This window comes from Hyperolius riggenbachi, chromosome 1 (assembly GCF_040937935.1).
Source record: "Hyperolius riggenbachi isolate aHypRig1 chromosome 1, aHypRig1.pri, whole genome shotgun sequence".
In the NCBI taxonomy this organism is placed as follows: Eukaryota; Metazoa; Chordata; class Amphibia; order Anura; family Hyperoliidae; genus Hyperolius; species Hyperolius riggenbachi.
Window position 1 is genome coordinate 614929431 of NC_090646.1, and position 21045 is coordinate 614950475.

The 21045-nt window shown below is 45.1% G+C and overlaps 2 protein-coding genes across 4 annotated transcripts in view; one reads left to right on the plus strand and one right to left on the minus strand.

Moving 5' to 3' along the window:
• DNAJC21 (DnaJ heat shock protein family (Hsp40) member C21) overlaps positions 1 to 1684 on the minus strand; it is a 31293-nt gene extending 29609 nt beyond the window's left edge. The window contains exon 1 of the mRNA XM_068250313.1: positions 1458 to 1684. Coding sequence (XP_068106414.1) covers positions 1458 to 1554 — 97 coding nt within the window. The 5' untranslated portion in view covers positions 1555 to 1684. The remainder of the gene's footprint in view (positions 1 to 1457) is intronic.
• RAD1 (RAD1 checkpoint DNA exonuclease) lies at positions 1526 to 20267 on the plus strand. 3 transcript variants are annotated; one of them, XM_068250335.1, is made up of 6 exons: positions 1526 to 1792; positions 5407 to 5618; positions 6459 to 6567; positions 10430 to 10688; positions 11748 to 11846; positions 19266 to 20267. In XM_068250335.1, the coding sequence occupies exons 2-6, from the start codon at positions 5424 to 5426 to the stop codon at positions 19447 to 19449; spliced, it is 846 nt and encodes a 281-aa protein (XP_068106436.1). In that variant the 5' UTR covers positions 1526 to 1792; positions 5407 to 5423; the 3' UTR covers positions 19450 to 20267. The 3 variants fall into 3 exon arrangements, with proteins under 3 accessions (XP_068106436.1, XP_068106427.1, XP_068106445.1); XM_068250326.1 differs by lacking the exon at positions 1526 to 1792 and adding an exon at positions 1813 to 1965; XM_068250344.1 differs by lacking the exon at positions 1526 to 1792 and adding an exon at positions 1822 to 1913.
• The last annotated feature ends 778 nt before the right edge of the window (positions 20268 to 21045 follow it).

Here is a 21045-nt window from a genome sequence, read left to right on the forward strand (position 1 = left end):
TTTTGATGGCTGAATCTGGCTCACAGACAAATCAGTAGGGGTTAATTCACTAAGCTACACTGCTCAAGCAGCACAGCTTAGTGTGGCAGCGCAAGTAAAATTTTCAAAGTAGACATGCTACTGCTGTAGCATGCACTACTAACTTACTTGTGCAACCCCAAAACAAACAGCTGCTCCAATAGTCCCACTCTGGACCCTGCCAGGTCCAGTGACTTTGTAGGACGAGATCCCTGCACTTTGATTGGTTCAATACCTATTGGGCCAAAGTGCAGGAATCTCATCCTACAAAGTGAATCAACCACCAAGTCAGCTAGCTAATTGTACAAGCTGTTAGTCTGCATTTCTCCTGACTGGCTCTCAGGGAAATTGCTGATGTTGCTGAAACCCAATAGAAGCTGAAGACGTGTCTGACACTTCCCCTGCCTGGCGGATCAACTGTATACACATCACCATGGCAACAAGGATGTGAGCCCTCTGCTGCGCATGCGTACTGTCCCAGTTTGAAACATGTTGTATGGCTCTCATAGAAATACATTTTAAAATATGTGGCGTTTATGGTTCTCTCAGCCAAAAAGGTTCCTGACCCCTGGAAAATGTCAGTACATAAATAATAATATGTACATAAGTGTAGATTATTATGAATAATACCTAGAGCGCAAGCAGAAAAATTAGACATAAAACCCCATGTAAATCAGAATTAGTCTAATCTATCAAAAGATGTCTGAAGTTACATTTAAATGACAACTGAAGTGAGAAGAGTATGGAGGCTGCCATATATATTTACTGTTAAACAATACCAGTTTCCTGGCAGCCCTGCTGATCTATTTGGCTGCAGTAGTGTATGACTCACACCAGAAGCAAGCATGCAGCTAATCTAGTCAGATCTGATGATAATGTCAGAAACATCTGGTCTGCATATGCTTGTTCAGGGTCTATGGCTAAAAATATTAGAGGCAGAGGAACCGCAGTACAGCCAGACAACTGGTATTGCCTAAAAGGAAATAAATATGGTTGCCTCCACATTCCTCTTACTACAGGTGTCCAGGTGGACCTGAACTCTTGCACAGGAGGACAGAAGGAAAACAGAGAAATCTACCCTGTATGTATTTAGCCTGACTAATTCACCCTCATTTGTGTCTAATCACAAGTTGTAATTTGATCTTTCCCCTGTGTCAGCTGACTGCCACGGCTGATAAGCTTATTTGAAAGCACAGGATGTTAACAACATGTCTGCTTCCATGAAAGCAGGAAGTGATCCCACTGCAGGTTTATTGCAGGATTTGCATCAGCTGTAACAAAGAAATGTTTTTCTTTAAAGGTTATTATGCTGTTGCTTATATTTTAGAGCAGAGAGGAAGTTCTGAGTTCAGGTTCGCTTTATTTGTAGAATAATACAGGCCCATAGCAAACTTGACAGGATGACTGTATTATGGCTGTACGCGTCACGTGACTCTCACCCGGGTGCCACTTCAGCGCAAGCTTCCGGTACGCCTTCTTGAGGTCATCATCCGTGCTGTCCCTCTTCACCCCGAGGACCTCATAGTGGCACAGCATCCTCCTCTCCGCCTCACCGGCCGGCTGACCCCACTCCACACGCGTGCACCCTCAACCCGGAACAGGAAGAGGCTAGCTCCTCCCACCACGTTACCTGGCAACCAGCCGGCTTCTTTCGTCATCCCACCTGTCGGGTACAGGATCGTCACTCGCTCAGTTACGCCTCTTGCCAGCGAGTTGTCTGATTGGAGTAGTAGAGCAGCAGAGCTCAGCTGTCTCCAGTGCGGCGCCATATTTGGTGAGCTTTTCTGTATCTCTGCCATTCATTTGGGCTACAACAAAATGGCGGCCGGATGCACTTAGGAGACGGAAAGTGGAGACTGAAATTACATGTCAGCTTGAGACGCATCACATCTCTTGTAAGCGCTGAGAGGGGGTTAGGTTTCGTGGCGGGAGTGTATGAGTGGTGAGGTATGTAGAGCATGGGGAATGAAGCCTCGCTTATGCTGTCACTGTATATACATGAATGCTGAAGGGGGAGGCAGTCATAGTGCTGTGTGTTTCTTTACTCTAGTTCTGTGATCAGTGCAGCATCTGTGGTGGCAAGAGAACTAGGCTCCTGCCCTATTGCTAAACATTTAGGCAGTTAAAGGGAACCTTAACTGAGAGGGATATGGATGTTTCCTTTTAAACAATACCAGTTGCCTGGCAGTCCTGCTGATCTCTTTGGTTGTAGTAGTGGCTGAAACAAGCATGCAGCTAATCCAGTCTGACTTCAGTCAGAGCACCTGATCTGCATGCTTGTTCAGTGCGGCTGAAAGTATTAGAGACACAGGGCTCTATTCATAAAACCTTCCCGCAAGTTTTCCGCTCAAAACAGCGGATTTTCCCGTCCATTTAGCAAAGTGGGCATTCAAAAAAGCTGTTCCCGCATGAAAATCTACAATCCCCCAGCAGAGCGAGAAATTTCCGCCTTCTCCAGTGTTTTTCTAGATTAATCTAGAAAAAAGTAACAAAATGGCCATTCATAAAGATTAGAGGAAGCGGTATGTGGACGGGAAATACCGCTTCCTCTGATTTTGCGGATTACATACAAGTGAATGGGACAGACCTCCCAGAGAGAGCAGTGCACGGAGGGACTCTGCCGGCTGAAGTGTTTCCGCATGCCTTCCGACAGCTTACCGCCAGCCTTCAGCGGGAGATCTCCGCACTTGCATCGCAGCTTTCAAGATTTCTTTGAATGACCACCCAGAAGTGTGAAATACCGCTGCGGTATTTTCCCTCCAGGAGTTTTCTCGCAACAACTTTTTTATGAATAGAGCCCACAGAATCAGCAGGAGGGTCAGGCAACCGGTTTTATTTTTAAAGGAAAAATCCATATCCTTCTCAGTTTAGGTTCCCTTTAAAATCGGACAGATTTTTGTTTTCAACAGCATTTCCTGAACAGCAGTTGCAAAGTTTAACTGACAAAATAGTGTGCAAGTGAGTAAGGAGGCTGACTGGTATTGTACTATTTTGGCAGTTAAACTGCTGTTTAGGAAATACTGTTAAAAACAATGGCAAACCCTGAGAATTGCCCATGAGGAGATGGACTGGCCCAAAACCTGTCCGTTCTGTCAGATTTTAACTGCCCACTTTTTTGGTCCTTTAAAGAGAATCTGAAGCGAGTATAAAACTCGCTTCTTCTCTTATATTCAGCAGGGGCATGCGTCCCCCTGCTAAACCGCCGCTATCGCGCTGCACAACGGGGGTCCCTTACCCCCCCAAATCCCCTCCGTCCTCGCCGGGGATCTCTTCCGCATTGAGGCAGGGCTAACCGCTGCAGCCCTGCCTCACGCGCGTCTGTCAGCGCGTATCTCCGCCTCTCCCCCGCCCCTCTCAGTCTTCCTTCACTGAGAGGGGCGGGGGAGAGGCGGCTGCAGCCGTTAGCCCTGCCTCTAGGAGCAGCAAAATCTACGACCAAGTTGGTCGTAGATTTTGCAGGGGAGGAATTGGGGGGTAAGGGACCCCCGTTGTGCAGCGGTTTAGCAGGGGCACACATGCCCCTGCTGAATATAAGAGAAGAAGCGAGTTATTTACTCGCTTCAGTGTCTCTTTAAAGGAAACCTGAAGTAAGAGGTATATGGAGGCTGCCATGTTTATTGCCTTGCCTGGCTGTCCTGATGATCTCTTTGGTGTCAGTAGTGTATGAATCACACACCTGAAACAAGCATGCAGCCCAAGCGCGTGGAAACAGATACCCAATAACTCCCTTATTGCCTGAAGAAGCAGGCTCAATCCGGCTAACGCATCACAGCAAAGTGGAGTGTTCTTCAGTAAAGTCTCAAAATAGACTTAACCACCCTGGCTTTCTATTGAGATCGCCAGGGCGGCTGCGGGAGGGTTTTTTTAAAATTAAAAAAAAACTATTTCATGCAGCCAACTGAAAGTTGGCTGCATGAAAGCCCACTAGAGGGCGCTCCTGGAGCATAATTCCGATCGCCTCCGGCGATCAGAATTAACAAGGAAGGCTGCAATGAGCAGCCTTCCTTGTTTGGCTTTCCTCGTCGCCATGGCGACGAGCGGAGTGACGTCATGGACGTCAGCCGCCTCCAATCCAGCCCTTAGCGCTGGCCGGAATTATTTGTTCCGGCTGCGCAGGGCTCGGGCGGCTGGGGGGACCCTCTTTCGCCGCTGCTTGCGGCGGATCGCCGCAGAGTAGCGGCGATCGGGCAGCACACGCAGCTGGCAAAGTGCCGGCTGCGTGTGCTGCTTTTTATTTGATCCAAATCGGCCCAGCAGGGCCTGAGCGGCACCCTCTGGCGGTAATGGACGAGCTGAGCTCGTCCATACCGCTAAGGTGGTTAATGGCTATCATTCAGAAAGCATTTCCGCATGCGGAAATGCTGAAAACAGCTCACTTTACCGACCTCTTAGCAAAGTCTCTATTCATAAAGGCTCTTTCCGCATGCGAAGCTGACATTTCCGAGCAGAGAGATAAATCACCGCCTTGTGCGGTGATTATCATAAAAATGTAACAAACTGTCAATTCATAAAGATTACCGCAAGCGGTATGAGGACGGGGACTACCGCCCCCTCTGATGTGGCGATAACAATGTTAAGTGAATGGAGACACAGACCTCCCAGGCAGCTGCAGTAGAGCGGAACACGGAGAAATGTATCAACTCGGCTGCTTCCTGTGCTTCCGCAAGCCTATCACCTGCCTACCGCCAGCCTAGTTCGGGAAATCTCCGCACTCCTATCGCAACTGGATCCTTTTCTATGAATGCCCACCCAGAAGTCTAAAATACCGGCAGCGGTGTTTTCCCGCATTGATTCTCCTTACCGACAGCTGTTTTATGAATGATAGCCATTGTGTCATCTGGCGGGAGGTAACTCCACTGCGGCCTCCCATTTTTATAGGACACATGAGGCAAATGTAAAAAAAAAAAAAAAAAAAATCAGATTTACCTACCTGGGGTTTCCTCCAGCCCCAAGAAGCCTATGTGCACCTCGCCGCAGCTCCGCTCTCAGGAAGTCTCCTGTGGTCCCCTCCGTAGTGTGCTGGTCTCGCTCCCATGGCCAGGAGCATTCAGGCATGCGCTTGGCGGCACTGACTGTCATCCGATTCAATAATGATTGAATCGGATGGTCGATCAGCCACCACGTCAAGTGATGTATGGGCACCTTTATAGACACTCAGTGAATGCTCTGAAGATGCCCGAGTCGCTAAGCCATGCCATGCATGGCTATAGTGATTTGGCTGCGTACACAGAAGTGCGATCTGGATGGTAAGCCATTGAAAAGATTGGCAGCGTTCGGTAAAATCTGCAAATCTGTTTGTTGGGGAACGGGCCTAAAGCGTTGCATTTGGTAATAATTGTCTTGCAGAGTTCTGTTTCCAGTGACACTTTTCTTTCCGTCTGTGTGCAGCGGTGCAGGACCTTGCCATGTCCGACTTGTCGCAGTCAGAAGCAGAGGACGATCATAATGTGCTCACCTGCAGCCTGGACAATGTCCGCAATTTATCCAACATCCTGAAGGCGATTCACTTCAAGGACCATGCCACTTGCTTCGCCACCAGCAATGGCCTCAAGGTCACAGTGGAAAATGCAAAGTGTCTACAAGCCAATGCATTCATTCAGGTGTGAACTGGCTCTGCATGAATTGTCATTATGCCCAACTGTAATTTTTATCGATTTCCATCTGAAATCGATTTCAATTATCGATGGCTCTGGATAAAAGATCTTGCTAGAAAGGGGGTGGGTTGTGTGCGCAGCATTAGCAGATAATCAACGGACCCCCTCCAGGTCTCCCCATCTAAAATAGTAACCCACCCCCCACGGGCTCCTGCGGATTGTTGGCAGCAGAGCACACTAACCTTGCTTTCTCCAATGTCCTTTCTTCCTCCCCACTGGTTATACTGGTTAAGGGCTCCGCCTCTGACACAGGAGACCTAGGTTTGCAGCTCATCTCTTCCTGTTCAGTAAGCAAGCACCTATTCAGTAAGGAGACCTTGGGCAAGACTCTCTCACACTGCTACTGCCTATAGAGCACACCCTAGTGCCTGCAGCTCTAGCGCTTTGAGTCCAGGAGAAAAGCGCAATATAGATGTTACTTGTCTTGCCTTATGTTGTGCGTGGATGTCACGGGGAACAGGCGACCGGCGAAGATGGAGACAGGACACAGAAGGTGCACGTCAGTGGATGGGGTGAGTGCACTCTGCTGTCATCGCTCTGCAGGAGCCACAGGGGAAGCACTAGATGGGGGGGAGACTTGGAGGCTTGCTTGGCAGGGGCGGTTCCATAGATTATTAATAGATTTCCACATGTAACAAATGTGCAGTGTGTGGTAGTAATAGATAAATGTGTGGTAGTAATAGTGGAATCTGATGGCCACCATAAGTATCTCATAGAAGATTAGAAGGTTATATTTATTTACAATAATAGCATTATCTTTCGTTTTTGGATTTTTTTTGGTCACAGGCTGGAATATTCCAGGAATTCAACACACAAGAGGAGTCTGTAATATTTCGCATTAATCTCACTGTTCTCTTGGATTGCTTGACTATATTTGGTTCAAGTGCTGTGCCAGGTAACTATGATTAGCCTGCTCTATGGATTCTTTCAAAAAATAGTGGAGTGTTTTTTTTTTCCTTACTATTCTGACACATTATCGTAACCTCCCGCACTTAACCTCCCTGGCGGTATGATTATTTCTGCATTTTGGGGTCAAAAAGTGGTGCCATTTTTTCATGCGCTTTTAGAGCAGTGGCCCTTCACACACAAAGGGCTCTATTCATAAAAAAAGTTGTGGCGAAAAAACTCCTGGAGGGAAAATACCGCAGCGGTATTTTAGACTTCTGGGTGGTCATTCAAAAAAATGTTGCCAGCTGCGATGCAAGTGCGGAGATCTCCCGCTGAAAGCTGGCGGTAAGCTGTCGGAAGGCATGCGGAAACACTTCAGCCGGCAGAGTCCCTCCGTGCACTGCTCTCTCTGGGAGGTCTGTCCCATTCACTTGTATGTAATCCGCAAAATCAGAGGAAGCGGTATTTCCCATCCACATACCGCTTCCTCTAATCTTTATGAATGGCCATTTTGTTACTTTTTTCTAGATAAATCTAGAAAAACACTGGAGAGGGCGGAAATTTCTCGCTCTGCTGGGGGATTGTAGATTTTCATGCGGGAACAGCTTTTATGAATGCCCACTTTGCTAAATGGTCAGGAAAGTCCGCTGTTTTGAGCGGAAAACTTGCGGTAACCTTTTATGAATAGAGCCCAAAAAAATGTATTACATATAGATGTGGCCTGCTGCATGATCTTTTAATATTGGTGGCTGCATATAGAATAGCAGAGCTGGCACTACCCTTTCACATGGAAGCCAGAAAGCAGTCATTCACTGCCTTCCAATCCTAGGGATGCTTCACTGTCTGACACACAAACACTTCTCTGGAAACCGCATGCATGTGTGTGCCCATGTGTAGGGGTGGATAATGTGCAGTTCATGCAATTACTGGAGACAGGGTAGTTTTGGGGGGAGGGGTGACATTATGGCTCACATATGACTTGCTATGCTAGGGTCACAATATCTGCACTTACTGTGTTGGTGGCATAATAACTGCACTTGTTACCGTGTTAGCCATGAGTAAAAGCAAGGAGTTTTGAATCAGGATGATACCATTTATTGGCTAACTTAGAGATGGATAAACAGTGAGCTTTCGACTTATAAAAAGCCTTAGTCGGACTGTATTGTGGGGGGGGGGGGGGGGGGGGTGTCGGGGCACCCTGTAGAAAAAGGCACAAGAGACAAAAAAGGCGGGAGTCCAGTAGTGCAATACGTCAATGCAAGGATGGAAGAAATTGGCGAGAATAGGAATGCTACTCACAAAGGAGGGTTGCAAGGGGCAACCAACAGCAGGAAGCAGGTGGAGACCATAAACCCGACTCCACTCGGGGCGGTCCCAGGGGGACCCGGTGGTGGTCGCTCTCTTGAAAAAACGGAGACAGATGTCCACTGTGGTGGCAACCACGGGTATACTGTCACTACCCCTCCAACAGGATATGTTGGGGGGTGTACTAAGCACAAATAAGGGGAAAGAGGCGCCCTGGGTTGTATAAAAGCATCTAAAAACAGTTTAAAATGAAAAGGATAACAAGGTGTCTTACCTTAATGACGAAATCTTTGTATCATACAATAGATTTTATTTAGCACAGGCAACGCGTTTCGTGGGTCCAAGCCCGCTTCCTCAGGCCAATAACAGTGCCAAATGATAGATACCAGTCGGCGTAGGAAGCCTCTCTACGCCGACTAGTATCTATCATTTGGCACTGTTATTGGCCTGAGGAAGCGGGCTTGGACCCGCGAAACGCGTTGCCTGTGCTAAATAAAATCTTTTGTATGATACAAAGATTTCGTCATTGAGGTAAGACACCATGTTATCCTTTTCATTTTAAACTGTTTTTAGATGCTTTTATACAACCCAGGGCGCCTCTTTCCCCCTATTTGTGCTTAGTCGGACTGGTTCCTGACCAAAACTGAAAAATACAGCTTATATACACTGACATACAGAGGAGAAACATTCTTTAGCAAACATAAATGTAATTAGATGCCTCAACTAACTGAGGAGGCTTTCCCAGGCATCCTGGCTAAATTGATTGAGTTGGGGGGCATACTATCTGAACATGCTGACATGCTGAGACATGAGGCTGCAGTTGTTAGTAGGCTCTGTCTGCAATACCTAGGTTCAATGAAATGTTTTTCTACATCATTTATGTATACTCCGGCCCCCCAGCAGTCTGAAGTATTCTGACCCGGCCCTTGGCCAAAAAAGTTTGGGGACCTCTGTTTTAGACCCTAAAAGCAGGAAAGCAGGAAAAAAAAATCATACCTCAGTGAGATCTGTTGCAGCCACAGCACTCACTTCCCTGGGATCCAGAGCTGCAATTCTTCCTCCGTGCTCCAGGTGGCCTTGTACCACTATAGTGAGCTCATCTGTCGTCATGACAACAAACTGCAATCTCACTCGAGGGATCCAGAGCCTCTGAGGACCAGTAGAAGAATGGCTACCCAGGGGAGGTGAGTTAAAACACTGCCACGCTGCACTGTCTCTGTGGGAGGGCAGCTACCACGGGTCACACTAGGGATTACCTCTCCTGGCTTATTTTTTCCACCCCAAGTCTGACTCAGGATTACTGCCAAGGAGGTTAAAGGATATCTGACGTTTAAGACATAAAGAGACTGACATTTATTTTCTTTTAAGCCATGCAAATTGCATGGCCATCCTACTGATCCTCTGCTCAAATACTTTCAGCCATAGACACTAAACAACCATGCAGATCTGTTATTTCTGACTGAAGTGTGACTGGATGCTTGTTTTGGGCGTGTGATTCATATGCTACTGATGCATGAAAGATCGACAGGATGCCAGGCAACTGGTATGGTTCGTAAGGAAATAAATATAACAGCCTCCGTATGTCTCTCTCATGTCAGGTTCCTTTTAATCCTAACTCCCCCCACAGCACCACCACCACCAACATATCCCTCTTCCTGAAACCTATCCCTAGCTCACTCTTAAAGGATACCACAACTGACATGTGGCATAATGAGATAGACATGGGTATGTACAGTGCCTAGAACACAAATAACTAGGCTGTGTTCCTTTTTTTCTTTCTCTGCCTGAAAGAGGTAAATATCAGGTATGTAAGTGGCTGACTCAGTCCTGACTCAGACAGGAAGTGACTACAGTGTGACCTTCACTGATAAGAAATTCCAACTATAAAACACTTTCCTAGAAGAAAATGGCTTCTGAGAGCAAGAAAGAGATAAAAAAGGGGGAAATTCTTATCAGTGAGGGTCACACTGTAGTCACTTCCTGTCTGAGTCAGGGCTGAGTCAGCCACTTACATACCTGATATTTACCTCTTTCAGGCAGAGAAAGAAAAAAAGGAACACAGCAGAGTTATTTGTGTGCTAGGCACTGTACATACACATGTCTATCTCATTATGCCACATGTCAGTTGTGGTATCATTTAAAGCTTACTCCTTCCTGATGCTTAACTCTAAGCTGGCTCCTAATGTTAACAGCCCCTTTTTTAGCATTTAGTTCATCAGGAATCCCTGTACCAGATCAGATGTGTTATGTCTTCTTGTTATGAAGGTATTGCTGACTGGAATTTAGCAAGTGAGGAATGGAAGTGTGGATTCCCGTCAGTGATGTAGGCACAGGGCAGGATTGGTTAGCGCTTGAAGGGACCTCTTTGCCAGTCTGCAAATAGTAGGGAGGGAGATACAACATATAACATGCTTGCAATTTGTGAATATTTTAATATTGTAAATTCTTTAGATCCATCATGTGGGCCAATCCTTTATATTCATTACTGCACTTTTTATGGGATAAACTCCAGGGGGCTTACTTTTGTTGCTTGATTATTGTCCCTGTACTGTCTCCATTCACAGCCTCTCCCACTGCTCTGAAGATGTGTTACCGTGGATACGGCCACCCTCTAACGCTGTTTCTGGAAGAAGGAGGGGTGGTGACGGTATGCAAGATCCACACTCAGGAGCCGGAGGAGACGCTGGACTTTGATTTCTGCAGCACCAACGTGGTCAATAAAATCATCTTGCAGTCCGATGGGCTAAAAGAGGCATTCTCAGAGCTGGACATGACCAGCGAAGTCCTGCAGATCACCATGTCACCGAACAAGCCCTACTTCAGGTTCGTATGGTGACTCCCACCATCCTTTATTATTGTCTGTCCTGCCTACAGCGACAGATCAGAGTCCTGATTCTCACTCTGCACTTGGATAGTCGAATAATTGTGAACCCAAGGTGAAAGTAAACTGATGAGATAAACAATTGTATCTATCCTCCTACTCCTTTGTTTTTGATGGTGGTCAAAAAGCTCTGCCAATGTAATAAATGTAACAAATTCCACAGTATCGATTGCGATTAGCAAAATCACAATAGCAAGACTTGCAGCATTTTGGGAGCGTTTGTGCTTCAATGTAAAAGTATTGAAGCGATGGCAAATTGCTCATGAATGGCTACACATAGGGCTTGATTCACAAAAGAGTGCTAACTCTTAGCACGGGCGTTTCAGTGCGATTTTCACATTGCGCGTGATCGCAAAACGACAATGTTTTTGTTGCGCGAAAACTCGTGTTTGCGCGCGAAAACCGTTATCGTTTCGATCGCGTGCAATGCGAAAATGCCCGTGTAACAGTTAGCACTCTTTTGTGAATCAAGCACATAGTGATTTGTGTACAATTTTAAACTGCTGTAAACTGTAAAAAAAAAAAAAAAAAATTTAAAAGGACTAATCAGAATTAAAATAATCGCAAATCACCATCACAATCAGTGGCAAAAAGCGTACACTTTTTAAAATCGACGGAAAACGCTCATGAAATTGCTTACAAAATGTTAATTAAAAATGCAGCGATTGCGCTAGCGATTTGTAGTGGGTACCAGGCCTGACATCGCTTGACCAAGGACACCAAGAGAGGATCCAGAGACTTCTTTTTTCACAGGTAAGTATCTAAGTTTTTTTTTTTTTTTTTCAGTATCACTTTACATCTTTTTCAGTATCACTTTACATCTGCCTTACTGGATCTCAGCCTTGGCCTGGGGCCCATTCAAGATTACAAATTCTGTTACAAACATTGAGCTGACACAGCTCTAGTGTGCCCCGTGTCTTATCATGTATCATCTACTCATGAGCACTGCTTATGTACAGAGTAATTCATGCGGTGTTTTTTGTTTTTCTTTTTATAACCAGGCTGTCCACGTTTGGCAATGCAGGAAGTGCTCACCTGGACTATCCTAAAGACTCTGACCTGATAGAAGCCTTCCACTGCACAGAGACTCAGACAAACAAGTGAGGTGGCTCTGCTTACACTATGGAACGTTTCAGTGTTTGTGAAGTAAACGTTAGACTGGCCCCGCCTTGCGGTGCGCCTGTACTCATAATTTTATGTTCACATCAGGCACACATGAAATCACATAACATTTATGGTAGAGCTGCAGCTACATAACCACTAGTTCACTAAACTTTCTGCCGCCCAAGTCTTGTACACACGTGCTAGAATTGTCATCTAGCAGGGATTGGGACTCAATTCCACGGGCGGCAGTTCAGGATAGAGGCTGTACAGGTGTCTCGCTAGCCTGCAGGCTAGCAGTGCATTCTGTTGCTATGCAGGGGCGCCAACAGCACAACTCACGTAGGAGAACAATGCCTACACTCGGACACAGGACAGGCGCCACTACAGACACACTAGATTATCGGCAGTGGTGACTCAATCTGGCTTCTCAGCTGAGAACTGTCTAATGTACAGGGCTTTACTGTGGTCTGCTATGCCACAGGTGAGTAATGTAAGCTTTTTCACCTAATAGAAGATGATTAAGGCCTCCTTTCCAAGAACTGTTGAGCTGTGTGCTCAGCAAGCAGTTACCAGGCAGAAGAAAGCAGTTATCATGCAGCAACAAGCAGTTACCAGGCAGCAGTGAGCAGTTGAGAGAGTTTGAGAGGCATTTCACTGCCTATCAGCAGTCTGTGGAAAGGAGGCGTAAAGCAAGCAATTGATTTGCACCTGCTGGGTATAATAATGACCTAAGTGTGCTGAGGCAATGCATTGGAACAATACTGGGGAAAAAGGAGAGATAGTTTGCCTCTTAAATCAGCATCATTCATAAGTGAGGTCAAAAATATATAGCAATCTTGATTATGAAAAGTATATATGTTGTCAGGTATATTATATCAAAGATATAAACATCATTAAAACAGCTGTCGTCTGGCAACAATAATGCCTATATTGGTCATTCAGTATATGCCATGAATCCTATACCTGGTAGCCAGAAATGAAAATTACTGCAGAGAGTTCAGTATAGAAACCCCCACAGCTGAACCCGGGTTCAAAGCATTTGTTTGTGCAAAAAACAATGACAAATACTTTTGTTGCATTACATAAAATGCATAAGGATCAGGGGCTTTTTCAAGTGAGGGAAGTGCCCACCTAATAAAAGATGAAGTTTAAAGTGTACCTGTAGTGAGTGCTCCAAAGGGTTACTTGCCTAAGTAGAGGCAACCTCTGTATAATTTGAAGGCTCCCCCCTCCCCCTCCTTTTCGCTATTTCAGCGCTGGGAACCCGCCAAAACCTGTTGCCAGAGCTTGGCCGCCCTGCTTAGGCACAGATAGCTCACGCTTGGTAAGTAACATAGAACCAAAACTCGCTTGGCTTTTTCTGCCCAGCTTGAGCAGCGGCTTCATGCTACTGTGCAGGCCCCAACCATACTGCACAATGCAGGCACACTAGATGTTGTACAGGAGAGCAGCCGCGTGGTTCGAGGGGTCCCACCACTGGGACGGCGGAAGCCTCTGTAGGATGCAGAGACTTCCCTCTACTGAGGTAAGTATATTTTTCCATAACACTCCAGGACAGGTACACATTGAGACTTGGCTCCTCCCAGGAACAGGAAATATCCGAAAGCCTCTCTATAAATTGAACATGGACCAAGGGTCAGGCAGTATTGGATATTTCCTGGTCCAGGAACCAGGTCTCTCTATGTGCTCGCTGTCCCGGAGAGCCTGGGTGGCTAGGGAAGGTGTTGGCACAAATGGGGATCCTGCTACACACAGAGGATCCACTATGGCTGGAAGGTACCTGTGGGATGGCCGGCTGGTAATGGCTTCCAGCGTTCCTTCACCCTGTTGGTCGGCCTGCATGTGGCCTAAACTAAGGCACCGCTTCAGGGAGAGCTGCACCGAGGACCCACCACGCGGAGGCGGCGGCATGGAGGATGGCGTCCGGTAGATGCAATGCGGAGGCGTAATGCGGAAATCTTCCGGCCGCAACCTCGGGGAGTACTTCCGGGTTGCGTGACGTCACTTCCAGTTTGCCGGGTGAAGAGGTGCGGCTGCCCAGAGTCCCAGCGCTCAGTGTCTCGGCGTCTCGCAGTGCGGAAGGATGTCGGAGATAGAGCAGGAGCCAGGAAAGGTAAGATTGCTCTGCTGGGACCTGGGCAGCGGTGGTGACTCCTGTGGGAGCATGATTCCGCGTGCAGCATTACGGAATGATGGCTGCAGTGAGCCTTTGTACAGAAAGTGGTGTATACAGCATTGGTTGGGCTGTAATAAGTGTCTTTCTCTGCTACACGTGGTTGTTCACAGGCTGTGTCTATTATACGGTCATTATGTTTTAAATCAAAGACTATGATTATGCAAAGTGTTTTTTTCCTTAAACAAATGCATAGATTATGTGTGATGAGATGTTAGAAATGTATGTTACACATAGTCTCATTTTTAGATAATGATTATGATATATAAAAGTAAGATTGCTGGAGGCAGATGTCTATTTAAAAGAGACAAGCTAGTTTTATTTTGTGTCATTTCAGGGTACTTCTACAAATGTACCTGACCCTGCAAAGACCACTAAGCGGTGCCCTGTGTGCAATGTAAAGGTCAATCCTGCATCAACAAAACTCTTGTGCAAGGATTGTACCTATAAAGTGATGAAACATGAATCCGCTTCTCAAAGAGATATACAAGCTTTGAGACAGGATTTAAAAGATACATTGAAAGAGTTGAAAGCCTCAGCAACACCTTCCAAATCTGACACATCAGCTGAGACTCAAGTTGATCAGACTAATCAGCCTAAGGAATTGGAGGTCGTTACACATAAAAAGGCCACAGGCAAAACCAATAAAGCAGTTATAATTTCAGATGAAGAGGAAGTTAGCGATAATGAGGATGTGTCAGCAAGTTCTGCAGAACCACAGGAAATAGAAAATAAGCTTTCCAAGTTTAAATTTCCTGTGGCAGAAACTGAGATGCTTTTAACAGCCATTTATGAAGACTTAAGCTTAACTAAAGCGAGTACAGAGCCAGTAACTATGCATGATAAACTGTATGAAGGGATGGAAAATCCGCAGGAGTTGTATTTTCCAGTGCATAAATCCACAAAGAATTTAATTGCGAGTCAGTGGAAAAATCCAGACAAGAAACTGTTTTTGTCAAGAGGGTTTAAAAGACGTTTTCCGTTTTCAGAGGAAGACTGTAAAATATGGGATAGAAGTCCTAAATTGGATTCTGCCTTTTCACAAGTTAATAAAGAGGATGAATTAGCCTTTGAAGACCTAGGACACCTTAAAGATCAATCAGATAAAAAGATCGAATATGCTTTAAAAAGGTTATGGCCTGCCATTTGCGCAAATTTTAGACCCTCAGCCGCAACCACATGTGTGGCAAGAATGCTTGCTTTATGGATGCAGCAGTTGGAGGAAAATATTAATAAGGATACACCAAAAGATCAGCTAATTAACTCAATGACTGTTATGCATAAGGCAATAGCCTACATTATTGATGCCGCGTCTGAGTCTATAAGATTGACATCAAAGGCAGCAGGCATTTCTAATGTGGCCAGAAGGAATCTGTGGATCAAAACCTGGCAGGGGAGTATGGCCTCCAAAAATAGAGTGTGCTCGATTCCAGTAGTAGGAGACACTCTCTTTGGACCGGAATTGGATGAAGTGCTGGAAAGAACAGCCAGCAAGAAAAAATCATTCCCCAAAAAGAGACAGTTTAAAGCAGGGAAGAGGTTTTTTCGCCAGAACCGGCAAACAGACAGGTCTGATAGTCAGAATAAAAGAAGAACCTGGTCCTTCAATAAAGATCAAAAGCGACCAGGGCCAAGTTTTAAAACCCCTGCACAAACCAAACAATGACAGTTTAAAAGTGGGAGGAAGGCTGGGCTACTTTTTTCCACATTGGAAAACTTTAACAAAAAGCCCATTTATTCTAGATCTGATAAAAAGGGGTTATCACATTGCATTCCAAAAGAGACCCCCAAGAAAGTTTGTAGTGACCAAGAAACTAATATTGCCACAACATCAGCAAGCGTTGAAAGAGATCATTGCAGACATGCTGGAAAGACATGTGGTATCAGTAGTACCAGTAGTACAAAGAGGCCAAGGCTTCTACTCCAAAATATTTCTGGTACAAAAACCATCAGGAAAGTTCAGAATAATTCTAAACTTAAAACCAATCAATCCATATATAAAATACGAAAAATTCCGAATGGAGTCAATTTACTCCATAAGAAATTTACTGATACCAGACGGCTTTATGGCAAGTGTGGACCTGCAGGACGCTTATTGGCACATTCCAATAGAACTCGAATCGCAAAAATTTCTAAGATTCGCAGTTCAGATGGAAAGGGGAGTTCAGCATCTTCAGTTCCGCTGCCTCCCATTTGGCATAACATCAGCCCCAAGAATCTTTACAAAGGTAATGGGAGAGCTGATTGCGGCCATGCACAGAGAAGGAATAATTATAATCCCGTATTTAGACGATCTGTTGATAGTAGCAAGAACTTTAAAAGAACTAGAGCAACACAAACAGATTGTACTGAGTCAGCTACAGCAGTCAGGTTGGATTGTAAGCAGGGAGAAGTCACAACTATCTGCAACCCAGAAGATCTTGTTCCTAGGTTTTATAATAGACTCAATACAACAGAGAATTTTTCTTCCACAAGAGAAAATACAAAAATTAGTAAACGAAGTGGAGAAATTCAAGACTTACGAAACAGTAAGGATCAGACAGATCATGCAGCTTCTAGGTCTCCTGTCTTCAGTGGCTCCAGCAGTTCAGTGGGCCTTGAAGCACACCAGAGTTTTGCAGTCATGGATGCTAGCCAGATGGAACAAACAGCAGGATGCACTAGACTGTACAGTGGCTGTAGATTCCCATATAAAGGAGAGTCTAGATTGGTGGCAGACATCGCAGCACCTCACACAGGGCAGACTCTGGTCCCTACCTGTCCAAAAAATCTTGACAACAGACGCAAGTATGGCGGGTTGGGGAGCCCATGTGGACACTTTCCAAGTACAGGGTCTATGGAATCAGGCAATAGCAGATCAGTCATCCAACTTCAGAGAATTGATGGCGGTGAAGTTAGCATTAATCAGTACAATCCACATGCTCAGGAATTGTCACGTACAAATTCGTTCAGACAATGCAACTGTGGTAGCATACATAAATCGCCAGGGGGGAACCAGGTCGAGGAGATTGCTATTCCTGACCCTGGAAATTCTAGAGGTGGCAGAGCAAGAGCTTTTATCATTAACAGCAGTCCACTTAAAAGGGGAATTGAACTATTTAGCGGATCAGTTGAGCAGAGTTCAAGTAACCAACACGGAGTGGTCTCTCAACCAAGATCTATTCCAGACCATAGTAAGCAAATGGGGGCAGCCACAACTGGACTTATTTGCAAGTCGGTCCAACAGGAAGTGCGAGCAGTTTTTTTCCCTCAATATGATGGACAATCCAGTAGCCATAGATGCCCTGGCACAAGACTGGAATCAGGAGATACTGTATGCCTTTCCACCATTAAATCTAATACCCCTAGTATTGCAGAAATTAATGAAGTCACACTGTCATTTGATCCTAGTTGCTCCGAACTGGCCCAGGAGGGCCTGGTACCCGCTTCTCCTATCAATGTTAGTAAAGGAGCCATGGGAGATACCAGTATCAGACAATATGATACGGGTCCAAGACCAAGCTGTAGGAAATCTAGGAAAATGGAAACTTACGGCGTGGTTTCTGAAAGGGCAGTCCTTGAAGGTAAAGGATTGTCCTCTAGAGTAGTGAATACCCTATTAAAAAGTAGGAAGGAAAACACTCGATTAATATACCAGAAGTACTGGAAAACTTTTAATTTATGGCTAGAAAATTCAAACTTCCACTCCACAGAAATGGCGACAATTTTAGAATTTCTGCAGGAGGGGGTTGATAAAGGGTTAGCCTTAAGCACCATTAAGGTCCAGATATCGGCTCTATCGGTTTATTTAGACAAAAAATTAGCACTAGACCCTTTGATAATCAGATTTGTAAGATCCATTGAAAGGAATAGACCAGTCAGAGTTAGACAGTTTCCGAAGTGGGATCTACCCTTGGTCTTGCAAGCATTAACAAACAACCAGTTTGATGAAGATTCTTTAAAAATGATTACACTGAAAACAGTATTTCTAGTGGCAATTACGTCAGCTAGACGCATTAGTGAGCTTCAAGCTCTCTCATGCAACGAACCGTATTGTTCTTTCTTTAATGATAGGGTTGTTCTTCGAACAAGTCCAGAATTCCTACCAAAAGTGGGAGACATGTTCCACAGGACACAAGAGATAATATTACCTTCGTTCTGTATGAATCCGACAACAGAAAAGGAAATTATACAACACAAACTGGATGTTCGAGAGAATTTAATTTCTTACCTGGAAAAAGTCAAAGAATTCAGAAAATCGGAATCGTTATTTATCAACTATGCAGGTAAATCCAAGGGATTAAAAGCATCGACAAAAACCATAGCCAAATGGATTAAAGATTGTATCTTTGAGTCCTACAAGATCATGGGGAAGGATCCTCCAGTAAACCTAAAAGCTCATTCCACCAGGGCAGCCGCAACTACGTGGGCTTACAGGGCAGGTACATCACCGTTGAATATCTGCAAGGCGGCGACCTGGAAGAATTTGGGGACCTTCATGAGGCACTACCGTCTGGATCGAATAACGGAGGCCGATCAGGACTTCGGAAGAACTGTCTTAAGGGCAGTTAGCCCACCCTGAGGTTGGTGATTGATTTCTTGCTTATCATCTCAATGTGTACCTGTCCTGGAGTGTTATGGAAAAACCAGGAGTTAGCTCACCTGGTAACGACATTTTAGTAACACTCCAGGACAGGTGGGGGTACCCACCCCCATATATATCAAATATTGCATGATATACATGTTATGTTATATGTATTTAGATGTAATATAATAGGGTTATGTTAGTATGTTGTTCCTGTTCCTTGATATTATACTGCCTGACCCTTGGTCCATGTTCAATTTATAGAGAGGCTTTCGGATATTTCCTGTTCCTGGGAGGAGCCAAGTCTCAATGTGTACCTGTCCTGGAGTGTTACTAAAATGTCGTTACCAGGTGAGCTAACTCCTGGTTTCTGTCCCTAGAAACTCACAGGTTTGCTTTAATAAGTCTAGGCTGATTTTGTAGGATCACTTACGATCTCTTGCCTTAGTGAATCAGGCCCAATAGGGTTATAGACAGGTAATAAATGGAGGTATAAATGGGTAACCTTGTCGCTTAGAAACACCAAGTAAGAGACAGTGAAATTGGAAGACATACGTGATCAGGCAGACGTGGGATGGATACTGGATAGTACTATGTTGGGAAAAGTGTTTTTTTTTTTTTACTGGCAGACAGAAAAGATTTATGATTCTGAGTTTGTGTTTTCTTGGTCTTTTCCAGATATAAAATCTCATTACTGAAGCCGTCCACCAAGGCTCTGGCCCAGTCATGCAAGGTGTCTATCCGCACTGACAACAGAGGCTTCCTCTCCCTGCAGTACATGGTCAGGAACGAGGATGGACAGATCTGCTTTGTGGAGTATTACTGCTGCCCAGACGAGGAGATGCAGGACGCAGACTCCTAGAGACGTGTACCGCAGCCATTGTTCTGTGTCTTTCCTGTCACTGAAGAGTAATGCCTCAGATGACTGAAGCTCCAAAGACAGTTACATCCAATGGTGGATGCCCAGCACTGGGTAGAATCTGATGTTGGTTGCTCCTCGCAGGTGGCTGCAGGACTGAGATATGCGAGGTGGAGGACCGCCCACCCTCCTTCCTCCCCTCATACGTCTGGTCATACTACCATGCTCTAGAATGACTTCACTCTCATGAGAAAGCAGATGGAATGAGGACCTGTGGTGTGTAGCAACCATGGTACTTCTGTAAGGTTTAGCCACAGCTGCCATTACACCCACATTGTGTTACACTTGTCACCCTCCTTCGTGCTAGGACACCTCTGTCAAATAGGGAAACCAATGGAGCCACGTAAAGTGGATGAAGATTGTCTATTTGTCAAGTGTAGCCATTGCGGGCTTCTGCTCTGCACAGTGTCCCCCTAGTAACGTGTGGCTTCATTGCTTCGTCGGAGAGACTTTTGTGGCCTTGGACAAAGCAAGAAAGCCTGTAAAATGGCTGTTAGGCTAATTTCATTCCATAGCCCCTCCTTGTATGCTGTAACCACTGGTTATAATACATTGCATGGATTGGATCAATGCTCAACTCCATTCTCTGGTTGGTCTTTGGAAACTTCTCAGCTGGTGAACACTTTCCTCTGCATCCTATTAGCATGTCCTGCATTATTCCTTTGTATTACGTGTGGAAGTTTATGTTGCAGAGCTTTTATATAGTGCCAGTCATTTTCTGCAGCATAACAGAGAAGATCAATAAAACTCAAAAGAACACAGAGTCCTGGACCTTAGTACTGCAAGCTAGAGTTCCAATCACTTCTTCATATTCATGGAGCTTCTTGTATAGGAATGTGCAGTCTGTGTACATATATATGAATCACACAAAGCGGTGCTAACCTACTTAGCACGTCTAAAGTCTTTAGACGTGCTAACCAGGGTGCTAAGTAGGTTAGCACCGGATTTCTCAATTGAGAAAACCGGTGCTAACCTACTTAGCACCCTGGTTAGCACGTCTAAAGACTTTAGACGTGCTAAGTAGGTTAGCACCGCTTTGTGAATCAAGCCCATAGTGTTCTTATAGTGAACATATAATTATTTTTTTTTATGTTTATATGCTTTTTTTTGTAAATGTAAAGAGTATTTTCAATAATAACAAAATCAGCATTTCATTCAGATGTTGTAATTCTTTCTTCTCAGTGAATCTTGGGTTTATCCAGATTATGATATAACGAAAGATAAAATAAGGTAGCTTCAGTTCTAATGAGGTGAAGGAAATACCTAGACATTGAAGTACCCGTTGTACATATTGGGCTCTATTCATAAAACATTTGTGGCGAAAAAACTCCTGGAGGGAAAATACCGCAGCGGTATTTTAGACTTCTGGGTGGTAATTCATAAAAATCTTGCCAGCTGCGATGCAAGTGCGGAGATCTCCCGCTGAAAGCTGGCGGTAAGCTGTCGGAAGGCATGCGGAAACACTTCAGCCGGCAGAGTCCCTCCGTGCACTGCTCTCTCTGGGAGGTCTGTCCCATTCACTTGTATGTAATCCGCAAA

Excerpts from the sequence above, each read along its gene's own strand:
- RAD1 (XM_068250335.1), top strand. The coding sequence starts at position 5,424 with ATGTCCGACTTGTCGCAGTCAGAAGCAGAGGACGATCATAATGTGCTC. Across the intron at positions 5,619-6,458 it reads AAGCCAATGCATTCATTCAG|GCTGGAATATTCCAGGAATT; the intron begins GTGTGAACTGGC and ends TTTTGGTCACAG. Across the intron at positions 10,689-11,747 it reads CCGAACAAGCCCTACTTCAG|GCTGTCCACGTTTGGCAATG; the intron begins GTTCGTATGGTG and ends TTTTATAACCAG.